At 37.7% G+C, this 26,899-nt stretch overlaps 4 protein-coding genes across 4 annotated transcripts; 1 reads left to right on the top strand and 3 right to left on the bottom strand.

Moving 5' to 3' along the window:
* Positions 1 to 8,029: 8,029 nt before the first annotated feature.
* On the bottom strand, positions 8,030 to 9,603 carry LOC130182011 (olfactory receptor 1361-like). The gene has a single exon (XM_056396533.1). It carries the CDS (start codon positions 9,526 to 9,528, stop codon positions 8,545 to 8,547), a length of 984 nt encoding a protein of 327 aa, XP_056252508.1. The 5' UTR covers positions 9,529 to 9,603; the 3' UTR covers positions 8,030 to 8,544.
* A 1,467-nt stretch (positions 9,604 to 11,070) lies between these two features.
* Positions 11,071 to 12,018, bottom strand: LOC130182017 (olfactory receptor 6C4-like). Its single transcript, XM_056396538.1, has one exon. It carries the CDS (start codon positions 12,016 to 12,018, stop codon positions 11,071 to 11,073), a length of 948 nt encoding a protein of 315 aa, XP_056252513.1.
* Positions 12,019 to 12,522: 504 nt separating this feature from the next.
* Positions 12,523 to 14,774, bottom strand: LOC130182010 (olfactory receptor 1C1-like). Its single transcript, XM_056396532.1, has one exon. It carries the CDS (start codon positions 14,548 to 14,550, stop codon positions 13,567 to 13,569), a length of 984 nt encoding a protein of 327 aa, XP_056252507.1. The 5' UTR covers positions 14,551 to 14,774; the 3' UTR covers positions 12,523 to 13,566.
* A 10,145-nt stretch (positions 14,775 to 24,919) lies between these two features.
* On the top strand, positions 24,920 to 26,653 carry LOC130182708 (olfactory receptor 1-like). The gene is made up of 4 exons (XM_056397821.1): positions 24,920 to 25,227; positions 25,489 to 25,666; positions 25,768 to 26,071; positions 26,339 to 26,653. The coding sequence occupies exons 1-4, from the start codon at positions 25,005 to 25,007 to the stop codon at positions 26,630 to 26,632; spliced, it is 999 nt and encodes a 332-aa protein (XP_056253796.1). The 5' UTR covers positions 24,920 to 25,004; the 3' UTR covers positions 26,633 to 26,653.
* The last annotated feature ends 246 nt before the right edge of the window (positions 26,654 to 26,899 follow it).

Genomic DNA, 26,899 nt, shown 5'->3' with positions numbered 1-26,899 from the left:
CAGTCAAAACCAGCCCACACACCAGCCCAATCCCAGAACTCAAAATATGCCTCTGCCAAACCATATACACTGCTGAAGCCCAGCAACATGGCTATCATTGCCAAATGTCTTGTAATATCTACAAAGGTTATCATTAAAGACTATTCTTTCACCCAGGTTTTCAAAATAGCCTTTTGTAATTAGATATTATTGATGAGATATTATAAACAAAATATAACTGTGGTGACTCTGACTATCAATGCATTCTCACAGGCTTTGAGTTGTCAGCTATCAGTATAGCATATTGTTTGACTTGTATTGCATGTGGCCAGTGCACCAGCACGAGATGCTCCTGTATGTAAAGCAGTAATACACATCACTATCAGTGCTACCCTGTATGGTTTTCAGTAGAGGTGGGCATGATTAATCGATAATCTGATCGATCCAACGTGTGTATCAACGAGGTTGTGTTGTGCAGTGTGTCTTGAAGCAATGCAATGAATTTCACTACATGGGAGCAACCAGCCAGGGCACAATTTAAATTGTCAACAGAGAAAAACCATAGGCGTAGCAGGAAAACATGAAGAGAGCAAGGCGAAGTTTGGTGTGGTAACATTTTGAGCTAAAATAAATAACGAAGCTCATTGTTAATATTGCAATGCCGTGAATAAGCGCAGTAGCTTTGGCTTGTTATTTGTGAAGAGGTTTGGCTCAGAGCCTCAGGCTCCGCTGCCAATAGGAGCGCCACATATCTTTTTTGATCTGTTTAATAGTTAAACAATTAAACTTTAACTGCCTTGTTTAAGAGGATTGTTGTTGGACTATAACTTCTTCTTGGAATAAAGATTTAATTGAGGAAAAAGATGCTTTCTTTAGTATTTTCTGCTTTTTTATATAAAAAATTAATAACAAATTGATAATTGATCGTTAATTTTCCTGATGATTGAATAAGGAAATTTCTTCAAGTGCCCATCCCTAGTTTTCAGACCATGGGTCAGACAGCGACCCCCATATCTCCAAACCTCATGACAACAAGGGTCAGCAACTACAGTTCCTCTTCCAAATGTCAATGTATGTTCCACAGTCTGCTGTCTTACATCCAGTAGATGCATGCAGCATTTTTCTGTAAATTCATTATGTGATGTTGTGCAAACTAGTGAAAGAAAAGCCAGTTAGGAACAATAAAAGCGTTTGTTTAAAAGTTACAATCGGGGCGTCGCGTAGCGCAGTGGGTTACGCCCCATATATAGAGGCTACAGTCCTCGCTGCAGCTGGCACCCGGTTCGACTCCTGCTTTGGACGGCCCTTTCCTGTGTGTCATTCCCCCTCTCTCTGCCTCCCCATTTCCTGTCTCTCTACTGTCCTGTCCATTAAAGAAAAAAAATTACAATCAAAATAAGGTTTGACACAGTGAAAATCCTCAGAATTTTCAGTCTTAAAATGAAGCCTGCTGGACTTCCGGCGGCGCCATGTTCATGTAGGACGCAAAAGTTTGAGCTCCGCTGATTAACCAACTTACCAAATCGATATATTAACAAAACTCGGCAAAAACATGCCTAACGACACCACAAAGTCGAGCGCTGGCGACAAACTCGCCAAATATCACTTCAGAAACAAAGAAGGAGGTGAAAAATCGTCGGAACCAGCGGATGCTAACAAGCCTGCTAATCCCGATGAAGCTGGCCCTAGCAAAACCACTGATACCGCCGGGAATAGCTTGGAGGAGATGCTTTGGGCTATCGCCCAGTCGAACCGAGAAATACGGGGAGACATTCTGCAGATGAGTATGGACGTAAAGGAATTTAAAGGCCAATCCAAGGAAGCATTCACACGGCTTGAAACATCAGTTGGAAGTCTAAGTGCACAACTAACAAAGTTGGAAAAGAGAGTCGTTGACGCAGAGGAGCGTATAACAACCACGGAGGAGACCACCGCAACCCACGGAAAAGCCATCGGCTTCCTTCTGCAGCGAGAGGCGGAATTATTTGAACGGTGTGAGGATCTTCAGAACAGACACAGACGGCAAAACCTAAGGCTGTATCAGGTTCCCGAAGGAAGCGAGGGGAGAGACATGTCCGCCTTCATTAAAAAACTACTACCGACGGTGCTGACTAATCTGCCACTAACCGAAGCCGACATCAGGATTGACCGGGCGCATAGAGCACTTATGCCAAAACCAAAAGAAAATGACCCGCCTCGCTCCATCGTGATTAAATTCGCGGACTACACAGTGAAGGAACAGATCCTGCAGCAAGCCTGGAGACAGCGCACAGTGAAGATGGGTGAGAAGCAGATCTACTTTGATAATGACTATTCGCCGGAGCTACAGAGGAAACGCGCTCAGGTCAGATACGTTGTGAAACAGCTGAAGGAGAAAAACGTTAAAGCGAAGTGCATGTACCCAGCCCGACTGAGGATGATGGTGGAATCGGAGGAAAAAACTTTCCAGACGGTGATGGACGCAGCGCCGGTGCTTAAGGATTTCAACATCCAGGTCCGAGTTGACGAGCGGGATAAAGTAGAGCGAGAGCTGGCCAGACACAAATGGGAGACACGGGCCGCCAACGGAGGAGGGCGGAAGGTCAGCATGCTTACAGAAGAAGAATGCAGGTTTTTCTTCCCTTGAAGTGACTGGGAGTATTGAGCAAAAAGTAAGGTTTTTCTATTTCATGAAGACAGCTACGAGCAGCTGTGAATAATTTACTGTTAGATGGGCTAAAGTTAATTGGTCTTACTACCCTCCAATTACAGTGGTGTTGTTGGGCTATACATATCTTTTTCTAGTATTTTTTATTTTTTTATTTTATTTTTTCTCTAAACCTTGTTTCAAGTTTATATTCCTCTTATTAATATATATTTACGCTTAGCTGAGTCCAGAATGTAACAATAGCATAGTGTCTGGTCGTTTTGGTTCGTGGCATCAGTTGCAATTGACTCATGAGTGATTTACACTCAGCCACTGTAAGGCAGCAGCAGTTAACCCAACGGAGTGGGTCTGCTGCACAATGTGACATTATCCCAGAGGGTTTCCGCCACCCTCTGCCCAGTTCTACACGGGGACTGGCCAGTACTGGAGACAGGCCAGTTGAGGACTTGGAAGCCAGGGTGTTGTGTTTGATTTCTGATGTTCTATATTGGAAATTGTACATAGTTTCTGTTCTTTTTTGTGTTACTTCCTTGACAACTGATAGGACTTTTACAACAGGTGATGGTGCACTTGACATTTATAAGCTGACTACTCATGATAGTAAGGATTAAAAGAATTGTAATATGGATGGTTTGACTGTAGTTAGCTACAACATAAAGGGCCTGGGAAATCCAATTAAAAGAAAGAAAATACTTAACCAACTCAAAGCTTTACAATGTTCAGTCGCAATGTTACAAGAGACACATCTCTCTGAGGCAGAACACCTGAAATTAAAGAGGGAGTGGGTGGAACAAATATATAGTGCATCTTACGGAGGAGGGAGGAAAAGGGGGGTTGCTATCTTATTTAGAAGGAATGTTTTTTTTAACTGTGAAAAAGTATTGAAAGATGAGGAAGGCAGATATATTATGGTGATAGGTACGATTGGGGAAAATAGATTTACATTTTTGAATCTGTATGCACCAAATGAGGATTGTCCTTTTTTTTTTTAAGAAAATAGCTTCCAAACTGGCAGATGAAGGGAAAGGAATCATAGTGGTTGGGGGGGATTATAACTGTGTACTAAATTTAAGTAGGGACCGACTACCTGCTGAGAAGGGGTCTCGAACTAGAAAAGCAACTGCTGTTTTGGGAATGATGGAGGGACTGGGCCTGATTGATGTATGGCGATATCATCACCCTAGAGACAGAGACTATACATATAGGTCCCATGTCCATGGGAGTTATTCCAGATTAGACATGTTTCTTGTTTCAAAAGCTGATGTGCACAGAGTGACAGAGTGCAAGATAGAACCCATCACTTTGTCAGATCACGGTCCCATTAAGATGAAAATAAACTTAGGACAAGAAAAACAATTCAGATACTGGAGACTTAATGTCTCAATACTAAATGACCCCCTAATCCAACAGGAATTACGTGACAAGATAAAAGAATATATCGATAATAATGATAACGGAGATGTTACATCATCTACCTTATGGGATGGTGCCAAAGCTGTTGTGAGGGGACATATCATTCAAATTACATCGAGAATAAAAAAACAAAGAGAAGCCAGGAGACTTGAACTGGAGACTGAAATTATTAGGTTAGAAAAAGAACACAAAATATCGAGAAAAAGAAATACATTAGAATTACTAAAACAGGAGAGGCAAAAACTAGAGGACTTGCTCACATATAAAGCTGAGGGAATGCTCAGATTTGTGAAAAGAAAATATTATGAAATGGGGAACAAAGCAAGTAGGATATTGGCTTTTCAGTTACGGAAAGCTCAATCGAACCGCGTGGTACCTAAAATTAAACACCCCGACACAAACAGAATTACCTCCCAACCAAAAGAAGTAGCAGAGGCATTTGCCGCATACTACAAAAAATTATATGAAGGTCAAGAATTAATAGGGAAGGAAGAGAAAATAACAAAACTCCTGGACTCGATCCAATTGAATAGATTGTCACAGGACGAGGCTGAGATCCTATCTTCTCCCATAACAGTACAGGAAATAATAGATAGTATTAGTAAACTAAAGAACAGTAAATCTCCGGGTGTCGACGGATACTCTGGGGAATATTATAAAGTTTTTGTTAATGAACTAGCCCCAATTTTATGTCGGGTATATAACTATGCACTGAATGAAAGGGACCCCCCAAAAACCTGGTCAGAGGCAATTATCACGGTCATACACAAAGATGGAAAGGACCCTACTCAATGTACGGGATATCGGCCGATAAGTCTGCTTTGCCAGGATTTAAAAATCCTGACCTCTATCTTGGCAAATAGAATCCAAAAACACATTCGTAAATTAGTTAACTCTGATCAAACAGGGTTCATAACCGGGCGGCAGGGCACCAATAATGTCAGACGAGCTCTAAATTTACAATCTATTGCCTCTGGTAGAAAGACTCCATCAATGCTTCTCAGCTTAGATGCTGAGAAAGCATTTGATAGACTGGATTGGACATTTTTGGAGCAAACAATGGCTCATATGGGATTTAACGAAACCTTTTTGAATTGGATTAGAGTGTTTTATATGAATCCGCGGTCAAGAGTCAGAGTTAATGGCCAGTGTTCTGATTTCTTTGATCTGGAACGGGGGACAAGGCAGGGGGACGCGCTCTCGCCAGCCCTGTTCGCTCTTAGCATTGAGCCGCTCGCAGAATTGATTAGAAGTAACCCCCTTAGACAAGGAATAAGGGATGAGAGTGGAAACCAACATAAAATAGCCCTATACGCTGACGACATATTATTATTTATTGAAAACCCTGTCCACTCAATACCAGCTCTTCTACAAAGTCTTAATGAATATGGTCTGGTATCCGGATATAAAGTTAATCCCAGTAAATCAGAAGCGATGATGGTATCTGGGACATGGCCTAGTCAACTTGATGATATTGTGTCCTTTCGCAGATCTAAACAGGGTTTCAAATATTTAGGGATCGTACTCACTCCTCAGGTAACACAACTATACCAGGCAAATTATAAAAAAAACATTTGGGATATTTAAAAATGAATTGGCAAGATGGGATGTGCTACCATTATCCCTTTTGGGTAGAGTAGAGGCTGTCAAAATGAATCTACTCCCTAGAATTCTGTTCTTGTTTCAGTCTCTACCAGTCGGGATTCCGACATCAACCTTTAATATGCTGGACAAGCTTATATCTAAATGTATATGGCAGAATAAGAGACCAAGAGTGAGACTTAAAACGCTCACTCTTGGGAAAGACAAGGGTGGACTTAGCCTCCCCAATTTAAAATATTATTTTTGGGCAGCACAACTGACAGCAGTGGTAGCTTGGATTAACAATGACATAGAATCAGGATGGGTGAACATAGAGCGGAGTTCGTTAACAGCAATACCTTTATCCACTTTAGTGTTTCTAAATAAGCAGTCCCAGAAGAAATTTAAAATTAAAAATGTATGGGTGAAACACACCTTAAAAGTATGGTCTACAGTCCAAAAGAGAATTAGAGGGACAGCTGCCCTCTCAAGGGCTATGCAGATTGATGGAAATCCAGATTTCCCCCCCTCAACAACAGATATCGTTTTTAAGAGATGGGCAGGTAGAAACCTGAGGGTTATTGATCAGTTGCTATGTGACACTGGTGTACGGCCATTCTCATATCTCCAAGACAAATTCCTTCTACCCCAAAGTGATATGTTCCGGTATTTTCAGATAAGGAACTACATCACAAATCATACAGACTGGAATATAATTAAAAATGCTCCAACGAATATAGAAACTTACTTTATTAATATAATTAAGCATCAACTACCTAATAAAAAACATGTCTCCCATATATACAGAAATCTGTTATTAGATATACCAGACAATACTTTATATATCAAAAACAAATGGGAGTTGGAGTTAAATATTATAATCGAGGATGGGGAATGGGAGGCAATGTGCACTGGATGTCATAAAGGTATCAATAGTAACATGTGGAAGGAGTTTGATTGGAAGACGAAGACAAGGTTCTTTAGGACGCCTTCCGAGGTTTCTAAATTTGTAGATAACCCAGCTGCAAAATACTGTTGGAGAGGATGTGGAGAGGTTGGGGACCATTCACACATATTTTGGGATTGCCCAGAGATTCTTCCTTATTGGAAGGGGGTAAAGAACGAGATAGATAAAGCTCTGGGAATTAATATACTGTTTACCCCAAGTCAGTTTCTTTTCGATCTAGCTCCTGAAGGCATGTACACTAGAGACCAAAAGCACTTGTTACATATACTCTTGATGACTGCTAGGAAAATGGTGACAATAAAATGGATGAATCCACAGCCACCTACAGTGGCACAGTGGAAACAGAAGCTGAGGGAAGTGTATGGAATGGAGGCTTTAACTGCTCAACTACAATTAAGATCTGATGTTTTTGTAAGGAGGTGGCTACCCATAGCAAGATACCTCTCAAACTGAGGGGATTCCGACAGTATGCTGTAATGTCTTAAATAGCCACTTATCTATTTATTTATTTATTTATTATTTTTCAGTCATATGTAGCTATATAAGCTCTCGGGGCCCAAAGGTTTTGTTTTTTTCTCTTGTCTTTAGCACTGTCATACATAACTTGTGATGCTGATGCTGTTAAGGAATGTTTGTATTCTCTTTAATAAAAATAAAGTTCCAAAAAAAAAAAAAAATGAAGCCTGCTTAAGAGCAGAAAATTCTCAAGAATCTCTTACTGTAGAGGTAAGTGATATACAGAGTGATATCTACGCACACTCAAGAGCACTCTTACACACGAGTGCTGACATGTTTGAGCAAAATAAGTGGTTATTCCATTTTCTTCTGTTCTACATTTATACATTATATTATTTAAATTATGAAAATATTTTTGTCACTTATATTTTTTTTATAACTTTTGTAATTTTACAAAGCATTATAGTCTTTTAAAATAAATGAACACTGAATTAACACTCAACCGCTTGTTTGTGGCTCACTTCCTGTAACTCCACTTCAGAACTACTAAAGTTCCTTTTGCGTTTTGATTCTGGTGTTCCATCTTAAGATTTTCATTTTGTCATTTCCTCAACTTTCCCTTATGGTATCCCTTTGTGACTTCTGTCTGTGTCTGCACATGACCCTTCAGTCTCATGCCCTTTTATGGGCATTTACCTGTGCTAATTAGCGGCAACTGACACACGCTTTCAATTTACAAGATTGGCATTCATCCATCTAAGAATACAGGTGCGCACAATTCTGCGGTTTAAGAACACATTCATGAATCTGATGTAGCGTTTTCTTAAGAAAAATTTAAAAAAGAATTTAAGAAAATACTAAGATATTGTTGAATGAGGACCATTGACAGGAGCAAGAAGTTCATATAAATAATGACTATTTTTATTTAACAAATAAAATGAATACAAATTTATTGTCTAGATGTAAAGAGGACGCTCTATCATGACAATCTCATTGCAATGAAAGATTTCTTTCATCATTGACTTCAGACATACAGTACAAACACTAGTATATAGACCTAATATGGAGAGGCAAAAATTGTTTGATCACAATGACTTCAAATTAACACAAAATAAAATTACAGATACAGATACACAGTAGACTGGATAGTTCAAGGTAAAGTGTAGACACATCGTTGTTTGATCACAACAACTTGTTTGCACAATTGTTGATTTGAAACAATAAAAAATAAATAAAAAATGCATCTTTAAGGTATTTCTCACAAAATGTTACTCTGTAGAGAATGATTTTAGTTCACGCTGCTTTTTATTCTATAAATCTCTCAAATGAAAAATAACAAATCAGACATTCTGCTTTTTAAAAAAACTGCTAACAAATAAGGACAAAAACAAGCAAATAAATGCATTGTAGTTATTTGTGTTTGTTATCTTTAAAAATGGTGATGATGATTTCCAGCTTTGTCATGATAAGGAAATCATTGTTGAATGAATTCACATTATGGTTACATTGTGGTCATTTTTTTCATTGTTATTTTGGATTTCCCTCTGATTTTTAATAACCTTTTCAAAGATTCTTTGATTTCTTGTGTCTGCAGAACATAAATAATTGGATTCAACATGGGAGGGAAGACAGAGGTCAGAGACAGGTTTATGATCCTGGCATTTGGATGTATTTTTTCCATCAAGGTAAAGGTGATTAACAGTGGGATGAAATAGATTGCCACCAATGAAAGATGACCTATGCAGGTTTTAAAGGCCTTCAGTCCCTGTTGAAATGTGGCCACTTTAGCCAAAGTACAGCCAATATAAAGGTAACTTACCAAGATAAAAACAAGTGGAAGCCAGAAAAGAAGAAGTGGGTATAAACAACTAAGGACATAATTAGGGAAATGGTCATTGCATGAAAGCCGGTATATCTGACCATGGTCACAGAAATAGCTGTTAACAACCACAGACTCACAGATGGAAAGTCTTGTAATAAGGCCAACCGCAATCAGTACAGCAATTATAACAAAGACCCAGAAAGATGCAATCATAGACAGCATTAATCTGTGAGTCACTTTAACTTGATAGTGCAGTGGAAAAATTATGGCCACCAGTCTGTCATAGGACAGTGCAACCAAATTAAATGACTGCATTGAAAGGCAGGTGTAACAGAAAAAAAGGTACGTCAAGCAGTCGTTGTAGGGGATGCGGTGGTGATTAAACAGGAAGACATCAAGAACCTTTGGCACCAGAGCTGAGTTACCAAACAAGTCCACAAATGCTAAATTAAAGACTGCGACATATTTTGGAGTTCTCAGATTATGATCCAAGTATATTACGGCCATCACAGCTGTGTTTCCAAGCACTGAAACAATATAAACAAAAAAGAGAAAGAGGTAGTAATGTTTTATATTTGGAATGCCAGATAACCCACTTATTATGAAATATTCCGGATGCACAAAAGTGATATTTTTCCCAAGAGCTGAGTTGAATAAGTCCATTGTAAAAACTGTCCAAAGTGCAGTGACTTATGAAGAGAAGTGTTCTCGTCTGTGTCAGCACGGTGTTGTCCTATGTAGACGGAGCTGAGCTCTTCTCTCTTTCTGGTGACAGAGCTCTACCGAGTTTGAACTGTTTTGACAGCAGGCTGCCAAAGAAGCAGCCGTCTGCCTTTTTGTCAAATAAGTTGAATGTCCCCCTGTGTCTCTTGTCTCTAAGCCAATGAGCTTCAGACAAGCCAATTTCAGTCTATCTTACTGACTGCAATCATGTTATTTACTTATCTCAAGTCTATGTTGCACCGTTAATTTTTTTTGATAATTACAGTTGTATTTCTGACCTTTCAATAATTTTCTATTTAAAACAGCTTTAATCAATATTTTTACAACAATAAGATTGAGATTTATAGATTCAACTCTTATAGATTTAACTCATTGTTAAATTGTCTGGCTGCAACAAGTCATTGTAAGGGATGTAGTGATGGTTACATACAAAGATGGCAATAACCTTGAGTACTAAAGCAGAGTTACCAAACAGGTCCAAAAATGCAAGCTTAAAAACTACAATAATACTCAGATAATGATCCAAACATGGTATAGCCATCACAACTGTGTTTCTCAGCAGTGAAACAACGCACATAAAAAAGAAAATGATATAGTAAATTTTTGTCAAGATTATACTGCCCTCAGGAGTTGGTAGAGTTCAAAGTTAAAATAGAGAGAATATTTGATTTACACCTGACCAGAGTACCCAGAGAAAAAACTCCAAATGAATAATAATGCTTCTCCATAACTGTTGGATGTGGAAATAAACAACTCTTTAACAAGTTTGCCATATCAGTATAAAGACGTTGATATGCTTATATTGTAGTCACAACTTGTTTCTTAGGCCACCAAGGGGTGAAAAAAAAAATCATCTAATGCTGGTTTAAATGTTTTTCCTATAGCTACTCTGATAGGAAACAATGAATAAATATTTCTGACCAATCATTCGGCTGTACTTTTTAGGGTTGCAATGACAAATTTGAACCTGATGAATAAAAAAACTGCAGTACATACAAATGTTTCTCTCCAAAATTGCCATCAAAACACTCAAAATGTGTGTGAAAGCACACTACAGTTACATACCAAAAAGATCCAGAATGTCACATTTAGCCTAAAGGATGCAAATGTGGCTTCAATTCTTTTCTGATCACAATCTCACTCTATATAAATGTTAAAATATTTTAAAAATGTTTCTATATCAATACAACAGATGTAAAACATCTTTTATTGTAATAGAAATTATGCCTAATACAAAATGACCAAAACACCAAACTTTATGTTTACATTTACTCATCTGGCAGACGCTTTTATCCAAAGTGATTTACAAGTGAGGGACAACACTAAAGCTTCAGTGCAGTAGGAGACCTTGGTGTAAGTACTAAGTACCTATTCAGTGTTAAGTACCTAAGTATCTGTTCAGTAAGCGCAAGGAGATCAGGTAAAGAAGTGCACTGAAAGTGCACACTCACTATATGTTTACTTCTTTGTCGTAATTTTGGACTACACTCTGATTCTGAATAATTTTTTTACTGATTCTTTGATTTCTTGTGTCTGCAGAACATAAATAATTGGGTTCAACATGGGAGGAAAGACAGAAGTGAGGGACAGGTTTATAATCCTAGCATTTGGATTTATTTTTTCCATATAGGTAAATGTGATTAATATTGGGAGGAAATATATTGCAACTAATGAAAGATGAGCTGTGCAGGTTTTAAAGGCCTTCAATCTTTCCTGAAATGTGGCCACTTTACTCAAAGAATAGCCAATATATAGGTAAGTACACAAGATGAATACTAGTGGAAGCCAAAGAATAAGCACTGGTAATAAAACACTCATGACCAAACTGGGTGAATAGTCATTGCAGGCCAGCCGGTATATTTGGCCATGGTCACAGAAATAGCTCTTAATGATCACAGATTTACAATAGGAAAGTTGTGTGAGAAAGCCAACTGCAATAAGTGAAACAGTAATGACAAAGAGCCAGAAAGAGGCAATCAAAGAAAACATGAATCTGTGAGTCACCTTCACATGATAGTGCAGTGGAAATATGATGGCTACCAGTCTGTCATAGGCAAGTGCAACCAGGTTAAGAGCCTGCATTGAGAGGCAGGTGTAGCAGAAAAACATGAACGTAAAGCAGTCGTTGAAGGGGATGTGGTGGTGATTAAACAGAAAGATGTCAAGAACCTTCGGCACCACAGCAGAGCTACCAAACAGGTCAGCAAATGCTAAGTTAAAGACTGCAATATATTTTGGAGTTCTCAGATTATGATCCAAGCATATAACAGCCATCACAGCTGTATTTCCCAGAACTGAAACAATATAAACAAAAAGGAGAAAGACATAGTAATACTTAATGTTAGGTATGCCAATAAATCCACTTATTATGAAATATGCAGGACGCACAAATGTGATGTTCTTCCCAAGTGCTGAGCTGAAAAAGTTCATTGTAAAACTTGTCAAGCTTTTCCTGTCCACATGCAGAGATTAGTGGACAAACGTCCCCTTCCCCGTGTCAGTGCTGTGTCCTGTTCTCTTTGTCATTATGAAGCTCTGCCAAGCTTTACCTAACAGGAGGAGCTAATAAGAGGATCAGCCCTCTTGAGTTCATGTCAATAAGGCCAATCTTTGACCCCTGTGTCTATTGTATGTAAGCCATACAGCATCAAACAAATCCCAATAAACTCACTGCATTCATTAAAACTACTTATCTTAGATACAGATTTCCGCTGAAAGCCTATGGAGTATCTAGAGTATATAACACACTTTTGTATGCAGTGGCAAGAAAGTAAAGTCACTCAACAACAAAACCCTTTATCATTGGACTGGCCATTGAATATACCACCGTGTTTGGCTGCGTGCTCTGACACGGGGTTCACTTCACCCCAAAATGATTTTCTAGAGAATGATTTGTAGAGAATATTTTAGAAATACAAAATCAAGCCTGTTTAAATGCATTTAATTTTACATCAAAACACATGACAATGAATACAAAATAAACTTCTACATACACAATTACTTCTTTGTCGTAATTCTGGACTGCACTCTGATTCAAATAATGTTGTTTTTTTTGGGTTTTTTTTTACAAATTCTTTGATTTCTTGTGTCTGCAGAACATAAATAATTGGGTTCAACATGGGAGGAAAAACAGAGGTGAGACACAAGTTTATGAGCCTGGCAATTGGATGTATCTTTGCACTCATGATAAATGAGATTAATATTGGGAGGAAATACATTATCACTAATGAAAGATGAGCTGTGCAGGTTTTAAAGGCCTTCACTCTCTCCTGAGATCTGGCCACTTTACTCAAAGCATAGTCAATATATAGGTAAGTACACAAGATGAATACTAGTGGAAACCAAAGAATAAGAATTGGCAACAAACGACCAATGACAATGTTGGGAGTTTTGTCATTAGCAGTTTTAACAAAAGAGCAATGACAAAACTATGTGTATTGTCATTGAAGGCCAGTCAGTGTATTTGGCCACTGTCATAGAAATAGCTCTTAATGATCACAGATTTACAATAGGAAAGTCTCGTAAGAAGGCCAACTGCAATAAGTGTAACAGTAATGACAAAGAGCCAGAAAAGAGGCAATCAAAGAAAACATGAATCATGAAAAATCATCTTCTTTGTATGTCTTAAATTTTGCATCAAACAATGAAATACTATAAATATTCTGATATATAGTACGCTCCAAGACAACATATGCAGACACACAACCTGTTTGTTCACAAGAAATGATTTTCAGTATATACTTAGTCATCACACATGTACACAAGTACATATTACTGTTACTTGATTTCAAGATTAATTATTATTAACATTAATAATAATTCGTAATTATAACAATATTTGTGGACTATTTATTATATATTTGTGTCTGTTATTTAGCATAACTGGTGCTATATTAATTTTACTCCACCAAATTTAAGTGTAATGATAGTGAAGTGTAAAGATCCTAAACAAAGAGCCCAAAATGTACAGAAATATGGTCATTTTATCATTACCTTCTTCACTGTGATTTTGGATTGCTTTCTGATTTTTAATAATGTTTTCACTGATACTTTGATTTCTTGTGTCTGCAGAACATAAATAATTGGGTTCAACATGGGAGGAAAGACAGAGGTGAGAGACAGGTTTATAATCCTGGCATTTGGATGTATCTTTGCACTCATGGTAAATGTGATTAATATTGGGAGGAAATAGATTATCACTAATGAAAGATGAGCTGTGCAGGTTTTAAAGGCCTTCAATCTTTCCTGAAATGTGGCCACTTTAGACAATGCATAGCCAATACATGAATAACTTACCAAGATAAATACCAGTGGAAACCAAAGAATAAGAATTGGCAACAAACCACCAATGACAATGTTGGGAGTTTTGTCATTACAGGCCAGCTTGTATATCTGGCCATGGTCACAGAAATAGCTGTTAACAACCACAGACTGACAGTACGAAAGTCTTGTGAGTAGGCCAACTGCAATAAGTGTAACAGTAATGATAAAGAGCCAGAAAGAGGCAATCAAAGAAAACATGAACCTGTGAGTCACCTTCACTTGATAGTGCAGTGGAAAGATGATGGCCACCAGTCTGTCATAGGCAAGTGCAACCAAATTAAGAGCCTGCATTGAGAGGCAGGTGTAGCAGAAAAACATGAATGTCAAGCAATTGTTGTAGATGATGCGGTGGTGATTAAACAGAAAGATGTCAAGAACCTTCGGCACCAGAGCAGAGCTACCAAACAGGTCAGCAAATGCTAAGTTAAAGACTGCAATATATTTTGGAGTTCTCAGATTATGATCCAAAATTATAACAGCCATCACAGCTGTATTTCCCAGAACTGAAACTAAATAAACAAAACAGAGAAAGACATAGTAATACTTCACATTAGGTATTCCAATAAATCCACTTATTATGAAATATGCAGGACGCACAAATGTGATGTTCTTTCCAAGGGCTGAGTTGAATAAGTCCATTGTGAAATTTTTGTCAAGGCCTCACTGTCCAATGCACAAGGGTTGATATAGAGTCAGCACTGTCTTGTGCCGTTATGTAGACGGAGGTGAGCTTGCATCTCTCTTGCTCTCTTTTGATAATGAAGCTCTGATGAGCTTTAACTGCTTTTCAGTCCTCCTCTGTTTATATCAAATTAAGTTAAGCGTCTGATCCCTTGAGTTTATTGTATGTAAGCATCAGAAACAAAAACATTTTGAATCATGTTAAACTATTGCAATTATGCAATTTACTCATAGGATTCTGCAATACAGCTTTTATTGAAAGCCTATAGCCCATCTATTTTGATATAGTTTTTATTGCATTTCAGTGGGTGACCTTTCAGTTAGCTTCCTGTTTTGAATGTATTTGTTTTCTATATAGGTATTTTGAGAGGATAAAATGAATACCATGAATAAATATAGCTAAGGGAAACAAAAGGTCTTGAAATTAAGGTAACAATCTCGTATTTTGAGGGATCTAATAAGTTGACTAATAGCCAGCCATAACAGCCAAATATGTATTACTTACTTTGACTTACTTTGATTGTCCTGTATTTTTGTAATTGTCAACGAATCCCCAATAAAATCTAAACCAACAAGACAATTGTCTCTCTCCCATTACCCTCTAGAAGCAATACCTAATACGAGATTATTTTTTGCCATGCACAGCTGTTGTCTTTGGTCTTTGGTATTCGACCTGCGGCCTCATACTTACGACCGAATCACAGCCATGCTAATATTTAGTGTAACATCACTCTCTCTTGTGTGATATTGCTTAAATAGAATCGGATAAAGTTCCTGCTGGATTCATCAGCTTGAGTTACCTTCACACTCTACAGAGTAAATGCAACATGTAATAATCGTAAAGATTATAGAGAATATGTTATGGCTATACACTATGGCTATACAGCTAATGATACTACGTCTACTATTGAGATTTGATGATTAAATATTGCTATATTTCGACATCAACCCAGTCATGAGCTGAAGAAGAAGACCGGCCTACTGAGTTGCGTTGTAGCTGGAGACCCTTGGCTGGAAAACAGGTGACTGTGGTTGCCCTGGTAACCCTGGAGACGCGGGATCTAGGTGGATTCTCCTGGAGGCCATGTCCCGTTATCACGGTGACGGATTCTGCCGGGGTCTCAGCGATTCAGCTCTGGTGGTGTGGGGAGATTGGTGTGTGTTCATGGCACAGGGAGGCCAGGATTCACACCTTGGTTATAATCAGTCCTTTTGGTGTTACTTTTCCTATATAAGAAACAATCAAATATCAAATATAGGCAGAGTCTTATTGTTACAAACTGGAGATTTTGCTTATGCTCTGCAGTTTGCCTGGTGTCCATTCATTGATCCTCTGGAGCTGGTCCTTTGACCTATGGTCTGGTTGAGTGTCTCTGTGACGTACTAAAAGCATGGTCTGTTTGTCAGAGAAAAGAAAATCTATCAATTTGATAGTTTGATGGTGGGAAGAGTAATAAAGTGTCAATTTTTGGTCCATAACTCTGCATGTAATTACAATGAACTTCTTTAATGGCTTGTGACTAATGCCAGGCCACATATACACGCTACACTGTTAATGGATCTAATCTGCTTTTTACATTATAAATACTGAATGTCCATAAATTCAGAAGGAACAATCTTTTTTCGTCACTTGGTACTTCAGGCTTCTTCTGACTACTTCTCTCTGTTTGCTTTTTGCAGTCCTCTTGAGTAAGAAGTTCACAACTGAACTATACTTTAGTCCCTCGTTGAAAGCTGAAACAAGTCTCCCTAATGAGGCTGTTAATGAGTTGTTTGTCGACACTGCTTTTGCAGGATGATGACACATCCAGAACAGTTAGGTATCACTTTGTCTCACACTGCAGGGGACAGTCAAGAGAGAGTGGTGGGGTTATGTTAGGTAAGGTGGAAGACATTGCCTCATCAAGTTAGAAACTTTCCATGACTCATGGAAAGATTCATGTTAGTTGAGCTCCTGTATTACTTATTTGTGAAACTAATCTGAATTATCAGAGGACAACTTTTTCCAGCAGTGGAGCGAATTAGTAAAGAAACTATTCTTAAGTAGGGGTTCACATAAGAATTAAATTCTCATATTCTACAATTCTCAATCAATTCACAAATACCAAACATCACTTTTCGTAATAACTATGGTTAATAATGTTATATTGACAGAACTGAAGAGGTGGAACTCAACTGCACAGGCAAAGTGCAGCACCAATATTATGTGAATACTTCACTTGCCATCACCTAATCTTCGTTGAGCACCGAGCTCCAGAACTAACAAACAAGACTAACTGGCCGACACACATTGCGCTATTTTACAAAACTTCAACTAAGTCTCAACCAACTCCTGACAGCAATTACACTCTTGTTTCAATCTTCTCATACAAGATGCTTCCAAATTGATGCAGCTATTTTTATTTTATCAAAAATTGCATTTCAGTGTCCTAAAGACACAAGTACACTGAAGTAAGAGCCTAAAAATTGTGCCACCATTTGTTGAGTCAATCATTGATGAAGGGCAGTTTAATGAAAGTTATGCAAGGAGAGAAAGGTTACATATCCACATTACCTTGCAAGATTTTCCCAGCTGGTCAGGAATTTTAGACCAGCAATGCTGTACTCACAAGCCCACTTTTCACATTTCCAGGCCTCTCAAATGTATTGACACCTGAAAGGAATGGTTTATAATTTGGGGAAATAAACTTATTTGACTTCCTAAACAATAAACAGTTTCAGCATGTAAAACCCTGTAAAACCATAAATTGATGCTTTTACATTTTGTTTTTTGTCCAGATAACACACACAAGAGCGGCATCGAACTATAAGCACAGGTTTCAAAATGTTGAACTATTTATTTAAGTAAAGTCCACATGCCTAAAGAGATATGTGTGGGTCGTCTTACTGTGTGGCCCTGCTCAGTTATCATACAACTTCAGGATTGCAACTTTACTTGGACTATGTTTCCAACTTCATGTCAAGATGTGCAACAATAGGTCTCATTAAATTACTAATTAACTAGCAGAGCATTTCAAGTCTGTTTTGCTTTACACATGACTGAAAAATATTGACTAATATAAATTGGAGGCATAGAAATCTTTTTGTTTGTCTCAAATTTTTTTTGCTAAATTCTAAATAATTATAATTTTGGTGGATAAATAAATCAATACATGAGGTGGAAAACATAAATACATTTCTCAAATGTATTTTATTACAACTCCAAAATAAGTACTTTTCTGTGGGTGTGCCAATGATCCTTTAACCATTTAAAAATGAAAACTGGATATAAAAAGCTGACATAATATTGTTATATGCTATAAAACTGCACTCTGTTAGGCCAGGTGAAAGCATGACAGAGATTAACTAAACCCAACTCCTGCTTGGTAAATTCCTGAGATACATACATTCATATGTCTTATTAATTTAATTTGCTCTGACTAAAACAGTATCAGAACCTGCTCAAGAGATTATTGAAGCTCTAGGGACACAACACATCTAAACTCAAACTATTACATGGAATTTTATCTGTAGGGATATTAAGGCATTATGGCCAAATTAATGAAATTAGCTCCCTAGGTATATTGCAGGTGTTAAGATTCTCCCATAGAGGGATATATCCCAAAATAAATAACAATGAGGAAAGAAATGACAGGATCAACTGCCTCAGGCCTGCGGGGAACAGTTCATTGTACTTCTCTATGTTTTACACAAAAAAGCCTCTTGAGGGAATCAAGCACCTGTTAATTTGACAATATTATGTTTTACATGATGCCCAAGAGACCTGCAACAACACTGTTTCTAACATACACAGGGCCTCAAAATTATTTCATTCTTTATCAATGTATCCTTCAGTTTATTTGTCCAAAAAATCAACTGGTTGTTTCTAGGGCTGCAAGATATGCTTAAAAAAAAAAAAAAAATTAATCAATATTTCAATTATTTTGGCAGATATTGCGCCTGAGATATGTGATTGCAATTACGGTGCAAAAAAAGCACAATAATGTTGTGACAAGTTTAACCCTTATCAAAAAGGTGTAAAAAAAATTGCATCTCCTGCAATTTTTTTCAGCTCCTGCAATTTGGATATTGCACTTGGCCATATTGCAATTTCGATTATATATCGATTAATTGTGCAGCCCTAATTGTTTCTTTTACAAGATGTCAGAAAACAACTGATTCATCTCTTAAATTGATAAGGTAAAGGAAAGTTGCAAAGCCATACTCCTCAAAGCAGCAGCAGTAATAGTAGCAGCAGTAGTGGTAGTGGTACTAACAGTACAAGAAGTAGAGGTATTAAATGTTGCTAGCACATTACATTTCCTTGAGATGCAATCGCAATCCCTAGATTTAAAATTGCATGAATACTTTCACAAGTAAAGACAGCCTAAAATGATCATTGTGGATTAAAGAGTTTACATCACCTTACTTTCCTCAATTACAAACAGGTCTGTCAACCCTCCTGCAGGCAGACCCAGGGGAATCCAACCACAATATCACTATACATCTGCCCTCAAGAGAGACGTGAGCTGTTTTTCTCCTCATAACAGGCTGTTTCCCGGAAGACAACAGTCTTGCTTAAACCTGTTATGACCAAACTGTCTAATTGGTCCCAAGAGGGTTTGTGTTTCCCCCACCCATAACAGACAGACACACTGACACACAAATATTTATCACATAGATGTTACAGCTTATTATTGTTGAAGTACTTTTGTTTATGTAAGTCTTAGAGTTTTAACCATAGGGATTTTTCTCTGACATTTCTGGTCTTTGATTAAACTGTACATTATTTATTATCCTGGTTCAGTCTGTTGAGCCATGATAAAGTGCAATACAGACAATAAACTTTAAAAATAAAATGAATTTGTCATAATTTGCACTTGCCATATTATGGCAGCTCTTGTCTTTTTGTGCAAGGGAAAACTTCTGAAATGTAATTAAATGGGTGGCATTGTGGCGCTGTGGTTAGCATTAACATGAAAGCCCTCCCTTCTTGGCAGAGGGCCACTGTGCGGCAAAGGACATCAACTAACTTCAAAAAGAAAATTTAACTAAAAAGAAAGGTAATTATCGCCTGTTGGCAGGCTTGTGCCATCTGTGCATCTATAGTTCGTTCAAAGCAGTCTCATAACAGTCTTTAATAAATAATAAAAAAGAAAAACTTTTGTGACTTTCAGAATAAACTGTTCAAGAGGCCAAAGGGGAAAGAGAGAAATTTAAGATTTGCCCACAGAAACAGAGGAAAAGCAACAGATACTTTTTTTAACTCAAAAATAACAAAATAAATGACCCTCCTAAGAGCAAGTTCCTATCCTCACTCATCACTTATCAGACAAAAATAAAAGACTCAACTGGCCCACAGATGAGAAATCAGGGACACAGGCATCATCACTGCAGAACTTTCAGCATCTGTGCCCTAAAGCAGATTTCATTTCGAATTTTTGAAATCCCTTGTATGATCTGGTGTGACTCTCAGATGTAGGTATGTTTATTATACGTTTTAATTTGCCTTTTTTGCACACCCAAACATATAACTTCTGTGCTCACACTATACAGATCAATCGGCTGGTCACAATGTGGGTGCTCACAGAGGTTTGTCCTGTGACAATTCCAATAAAGTTTTATTCAAACAAACTATCATGCCCTCAAAAATGTTGACAAGGCAGAGTTACTGTAATCTCAGGGGAAAGAAAAATATGGAGCTGCAAATGGCTAAGAGGATTCAGACAATATGGTCTCTGTGATCTGCAGTAAAGTTCAGTTCAGTTTAATACTGATTATGACAGCACAGTCTCAGTCACGACTACTTAGCCAAAACAGGTAAAATACTCCGAGCTCACTACAGTTTGACAACAGCCCTATGGGACATCAGAACCCTGAAGTTCTCAAATTGCAAAACAGTCGACTGAAAATTTCTGACCTACCAGCAATTCATTCAGTTGCCCAGTAGCAAGGTTGTTGACCCCTGAGGGAACTAATCAGGCACCTCACCCCCTCTCAATCTGAACGTCAGACACCTCATTTGCCCGGCAGATGTCTGAAACATGCACATCTGCCCAGCATTATATGCTATAATATGGAGCAAATTTTTTCCTTAATTTGTTGAATTAATTATTAATTTAGGAAACCAGACATTTACTTTTCACCATGCTAGAAGTGAAAGTGATCTGTTGCTTTTGCAAGATCCCCTTTATGTTGTCTCAAAGCTTAGAGGACAGTTTGGTAATTTGTGGAGTCTGTCTTGATTTTTTACTTACTGCTGATATGTGTTTCAGGAGGGTCTTAGGTCACAGTGATCGATCAACTTCTCCATTCTGGTCTTGCAGATTTAGCTCCCCAGCCGAGCCCACTGTAAGAAATGGGAACAAAATTTGTTTTCAATTTCAGCCAAAGACAATGTTAGGGCAGTATGAGTCAGCCAGTTTAAATGAATATTATCCAAAGTTTCAGTTTTTACTATGAAATTCCTTGTTTGTGTTTTATAACCACAACACATCATGAATTCAATTAAAATTCCATGTGATAACAGAGATGTTGGAGATCACAACTCTCCCTGACTGGACACTTGACAAAACAACTTAGCCTTTACTATCTTCAGTGTGTTGGTCTGACTCCTATAGGAATAATAATGGTTAATGTTAAATAAATTACATCATATATTCAGTTCACATTCATCAAAACCCCGCAATAACAAACTACCCTAGATCATGGGTCAAGGCAATATGAAAGATTATAAAATATTTTATTTCATTTAGTGATACAACTCAAGATTAATTTCATTACCAATTTATCTGGCAATTTTTCCTGTGTTTTTTATGCATTAGAATGGGTTATAATATATTATCATATATATAATATTAATACTATTTTTATTATTATCAAAGATGATTACATGGGTCAAAATATAATATTCTCAGACACTTGCTGTGGATACATATGTAGAAAAATATTTTCCTGAACTGGTGATAAACTTTATGGTGACTGTGTATCTGCAAAATGTTTTGATCTGCTTCTGCCCACTAGTGGCCAAAATTGAATCCACCTTGGATGAAAAAAGTCCACTGCAAGTTCCCAAAGCCAAGGGTAATGGTATCAAATTGTTTGTTGTGTCTTACAAACAGTCCAAAACCCCAAAACATTCAATTGTACTACCATATAAGATGAAGAAAAGCAGTACATTTTCAAAACTGAGAAGCCAGAATGAGTGAATAATTTTTCTATCAATAGATTCGACTAATTGTTCTGCTCTAGTCACGTTTCAAATTAAATCAGTATATATGTATTTTTTTATTTTCTTGTTTTAACTAAGTACAGAGGTCTTGCATGTAGACCAGAGGCCATTTTACACAAAAATAGATTTTGACTTTGGCTTAGATCAAATTGATATTAGACTTCATATGGACATTTAAATTCATCCATGGCACAAAGCTGTCTAGTTCTTGACTATCTTAAATATGACTCATTTGCCATGAATTTTGAGTAAAATAAGAGTTTTGAGTCAAATTTATAAAAAAAAAAAAAAAAAAAAAAAAAAAAAACATGGCTGTCCACGAAAAACCAAACCACTCAGCTCTGTTCAGTCCAGCAGAAAATATTTGCCTTCCAGAAGAATCCCACAGTTACAAGACATTTTGTTTGGAAAACTAATTCAGCAAAGACTGTAATAATACAAAAAAAACTCTAGCAGCATAAAATCTTAACACAGTGCAGACCTGTAACATAGATGAGATGCTGTGGCTTCCTAATGTGGCAGGGCTCCATATTCAGGATAGTTTCCTTGGACAAATACATTTTGTCGATTAACTATGTCATCACTGCTGTGGCCCTCTCAAAAATCTCTTCCTTTCTTATTCCTCACGTCACAACATCATTATCAAACTAGTTTATGAGTCATGTTCTTGCCTTTTGGTCATTTGGTGCCACTGGTCAGCAGGTGTCACTGATTGTTACCATGGAAACATGGCTGTATCATCTTACTTCTTAATTTGCTCTTACTTCTTACTTAGCTAGCATGGTTGTAAGGTAACTAACATTTTACGTTTAAAATATGTCGGTCGTTATTTTTGTGAAACAATCTAACTTGTATCTACATTAATAGAAACAGATACAACTAAGGCTGAACCTAAAGCTAAGAAAAGCATTGATATCGAATATTTGACCATGCTTTGCTGGGTTTTAGTGTTAAAATATTATAGCAGTATTATTGGGATGCCTAACACCCTTTCACAACAATAAGTGGATCAATATTGTTATTTAATTTTCCCAATAACCTGCAAGTCATACGTTGTGAATAGGAGGCTAGCTAGCTTCAGTGCTGTATGTTCAATACAATGTTTGTGGTCCTCTTGAAGAACTTAAACATAAATTAGTTTGAAAGCACTTCAAATTAAGTAAAAACCTCACCTTTATGGCTTGTATGAGTATATTCTCCAACGTTGCTTCGTGAGGGGTATTTTTTTTTGTCCACCGTTTTTGAATACTTCCTGTCCAACGGTAGAAGTTGTTCTCTGACCGTTAACGTTACCAACCGTCATTTTAGTTCGGCCTGGCCATCTTCTGTGGCCCACATTGTTCATATTAGGGTATTTCTTCTGCAGTAAAGACACCGCCTGGGGGAAGGAAACAAGACTAGGTCAAAACCTAGCAACTATATGGCTGAACACCATATGGTCAATGTGCGAAACTGAGGAAACAATTGAAAACAGTTGTGGAAAAGCTGTAAACAACTTACATCATCCCTTTATATTTATGTTCTGGGTAGTGGTTTCAGGCCTTTATTGGTTTCCTACTCTCTGTGCTCACATATACAGTGATTTAAAACGCCGAATTTCCAATAAACCTGTTCTCATTTACACGTTTTTCTGTTTATGTTGTCAAGCATGTGACTGAAACGCGGCAAATGAAAATTATGTGTCAACTTCCTAAGCCATTTGTTCTGTCCTGCTAAAATCCTGATTATTTTATAACCGCGACATCATCTGACAAAATCACCTATCACATAATATAAAGACAAAGGTTGTGCTGTGATTTCGGTTTTATTTACTTGTAAAATTATCGTTCAGAGAGTGAGACTGGTATAGTATAAAAGAGCTTCTGGGGGACAGCGCGGGGAACGTGTCCCATAGTGAGATACCGAAAAGAGTATTGAACGAGAAAAGGATTGTAGTGTGGCTAGTTCATGCGGTTCATACCTACTTATTCTTCTTCTTCTTCTTCTTCGTCTACTTCTCTGAGTTTACTGGCGGATCGCAAACAACTTTAAGGTGCGCCACCTAATGTACAACAGTGCAACATCATGTGTCATTTTACTCTCGCACTTAAATTCTACCCACCAACCTAGTATTATTTAAGAAAGTAAATAGTGGCGGTCAATACTTCCTTGTAACCGTTTCAAATTAAAAGCCCTCTAGCGTTTCTTTAGAAAGAAAGTACGAATTTGACGTGCATGTATTTGAGTATTTGTATTTTATTCCACTTTATACTTCTTCACTAGATTTAAGATAGAATAAGATATATTGTGCTTTTTGCCCCTACTGCTTACTTTACAGATTAAGATTTTACATTAAAACATACAATAAACCCATCAAACATAATGCACTGCTAAAGATTAAACTGGCTCCAGTGGTTTATGACCTATGACCCCATTGTCACTATAAGCAGATATGTTTCACTCTATTTCCCCACTAAACTTCTCAGACTGATTTTTTTGGTTTTTCTTTTCTTCCCACTTTATCATTTCCCAACCCCTCGAATTTATCTTGTAAACTTTTGGAGGGGCCCAGCTCCTAGAGTGAGAACCACTGGGCTGCAGTTCACTGCCTAACAGTATATAAATTATTTAAAACTAACTACACCTCGACCAGCTGCAGCCGTGAATTGCTACTAACACATTGTTGCACCAGCATTAAAGATTAATCATGTAAGATATAATAATATATCAGCCTCAGGGGCCATTGTGACTACTTCTACTTTTGATTCTTAAACTACTGTTTGCTGATAATATTTCTTATATTTGATATTATATTTATTTCATATTATATTTTCTCCTGTCTGACTGTAAGTCTGCATATCTATGTGTATTTTCTGCTGCATTCAGTATATAAATCCTGCTCTGCTGTTTTTGTTGGTTTGTTTTGTTTGTTTTTTTTTAAGATCTATCCAAATCTACAGGAAACATTTCCATATTGTGCCATGGAAAAGTTAATTACACAACCAGTGTACTTTTTTTTTTTTTCTCTGCTAGGACAAAGTTGTATCAACATACTTCCTGCCTGTCACAAAGTCTTTATAAAACTGAGAGCTGCTGCTTGCGTTCATCCTACTGTGAGGGCCATTCAGCGAGGTAAGCACTGATACATCTCAAAGTCTATGTCCCTCTCTGTCATGTGCCGTAACTGTACTGCTAATACTGTCTGCCTGACTCTGCCTTCAGTATGTTTCAGGTGGATGAGAACTACACACGTGTGTCAGAGTTTGTTATTGTGGGCTTCCCAAGTCTCCAGCCGGAGTATTTTGTCCTAGTGGCGTGGTTGTTCTTCTTCCTCTATGTGACCACAGCGGTGGGCAACCTCCTGCTGGTAGTGATGTTTACTTTGGAGCGCAGTCTCCATGAGCCCATGTACATCATCATGGTCAGCCTGGCCCTCTCAGATATAGGTAAATATGATATCATTTGTTTCACCTGCCCCCTGTCTTCTGCTCTTTGAAACAGTGAAAGAAACATTGATGCTCTTAGTAACTGTGCAATTTACTGTTGTTGACCTTTATAACAGTAGAGGCAACCTGGATCGCCTAGGTTTGAAAATTAATGTGATCTTTCATGTTATGTCTTTTCATTTTTTCTTCCAGGAAACAGAAGAACTGTCTCGTGTGATCTGCTTTGCCTTGACCTCTCTCACTTTTCTCTTTTTCCTGTAGGTTTTGCCACAGTGGCTTTACCCAAACTAATTGCTCGCTACTGGTGGAATGATGGGAGTCTTGGCTTTCACACTTGCTTCTTCCAAATGCACATGATCCACTATTTTGGCTCCTTGAATTCTCTGATTTTATTGACCATGGCCCTGGACAGATATCTGGCCATCTGTTTTCCTCTCAGGTGAAAAAAAAAAGGTTGATTAGTCTCATCTCTCTTTTCTTTCCCCCCACTCTTCTCCTGTCCATCATTCCCTCTCTTTCTGCCTCTCTTTCTCTCCTCAGATACCCGACAATGATGACGAACCAAACCATGGCAGGCTTGACTCTCTTCTGCTGGGGGATAGCTCACATCTTCCCTGGCATTAGCACCATCAACTTTTCCTTGATGCCGTTTTGTGGACCCAACAAAATCATACAAGCCTTCTGTACCACCATGTCGCTCAAATCTCTAGTGTGTGTGGACACCAGTCGACAATACAGTCTTGCCTTTGCTGTAGCAATGTTCATTCTTTATGTTCCTTTAGCATTCATCATCTTCTCTTACATTTGCATCGTCATCTCAGTATTGCGCATGGCCAAAGGACAGGTGAGGCTCAGCTGTTTTTATCCTTCGATAATGGTGTATTCTTAAATCTTGTATGTGTGTCAGATTAGGCCAGATACTTTCATAATTAAGATTACAATGCACCAAGTGCTCCATCCTAAAATTCACAAGGTCACAGACTTTGCTAGGATTATAGCATTTTATCTTTTTGTGCAGCAACTACTACTTTCCTAAATGTGACATGTATTTTCTATCTTTTTATTTTATTATTCATAACTCATTTTAACCTCAAGCTGCTGTTCTCCTCAGGGGAGAATGAAGACCTTCTCTACCTGTGCCACCCAAGGCTGTATCATTTCTATCTACTACATACCACGTTTCTTTGTCTACGTCACACCTTTCATTCCTAACCTGACAATGACTCCCGACAAGAGTATAGCTACCACCGTCTTCTACAGTCTTTTCCCTCCAGTCATCAACCCGTTCATCTACTGTCTGAGAACCAAGGAGATCAAGCAAATATTCAGACGCTGGCTGCAGAAAAGAAAGGGTGTCATGCCGACAAAGCATGGCCAAATTGTTGCTGTCACCATGTCAAACTGACAAATCATCCATCACCCTGTACTGTTGTTTTGATGAGCATGAAAATGAAATTATTGATGTGTATATGGTAATATATGCTACTATAATATATATATATATGTATAAATATATATTGTACTTTGACTCTACCTGTATGTGAACCAATAGTGCTTTAATTCCAAAATAAAAAGCCATTCTGCATCCACTGTCCATTTCCTGCATTAAAACGTAAACAAATGCTTCTAAGTCCTGTAGTTTCAGACTGAACTGTTATGATGTGTAACACAG

This window comes from Seriola aureovittata, chromosome 15 (genome assembly GCF_021018895.1).
Source record: "Seriola aureovittata isolate HTS-2021-v1 ecotype China chromosome 15, ASM2101889v1, whole genome shotgun sequence".
NCBI lineage: Eukaryota > Metazoa > Chordata > Actinopteri > Carangiformes > Carangidae > Seriola > Seriola aureovittata.
The sequence above is the reverse complement of the archived record's forward strand: the minus strand, read 5'-3'. Positions and strand labels throughout refer to the sequence as shown.

Coding starts and splice junctions, on each gene's coding strand:
- LOC130182011 (XM_056396533.1), bottom strand. CDS start 9,528: ATGGACTTATTCAACTCAGCTCTTGGGAAAAATATCACTTTTGTGCAT.
- LOC130182017 (XM_056396538.1), bottom strand. CDS start 12,018: ATGAACTTTTTCAGCTCAGCACTTGGGAAGAACATCACATTTGTGCGT.
- LOC130182010 (XM_056396532.1), bottom strand. CDS start 14,550: ATGGACTTATTCAACTCAGCCCTTGGAAAGAACATCACATTTGTGCGT.
- LOC130182708 (XM_056397821.1), top strand. CDS start 25,005: ATGTTTCAGGTGGATGAGAACTACACACGTGTGTCAGAGTTTGTTATT. Junction 25,228..25,488: donor CCTGGCCCTCTCAGATATAG/GTAAATATGATA, acceptor TTTTTCCTGTAG/GTTTTGCCACAGTGGCTTTA. Junction 26,072..26,338: donor TGCGCATGGCCAAAGGACAG/GTGAGGCTCAGC, acceptor TGTTCTCCTCAG/GGGAGAATGAAGACCTTCTC.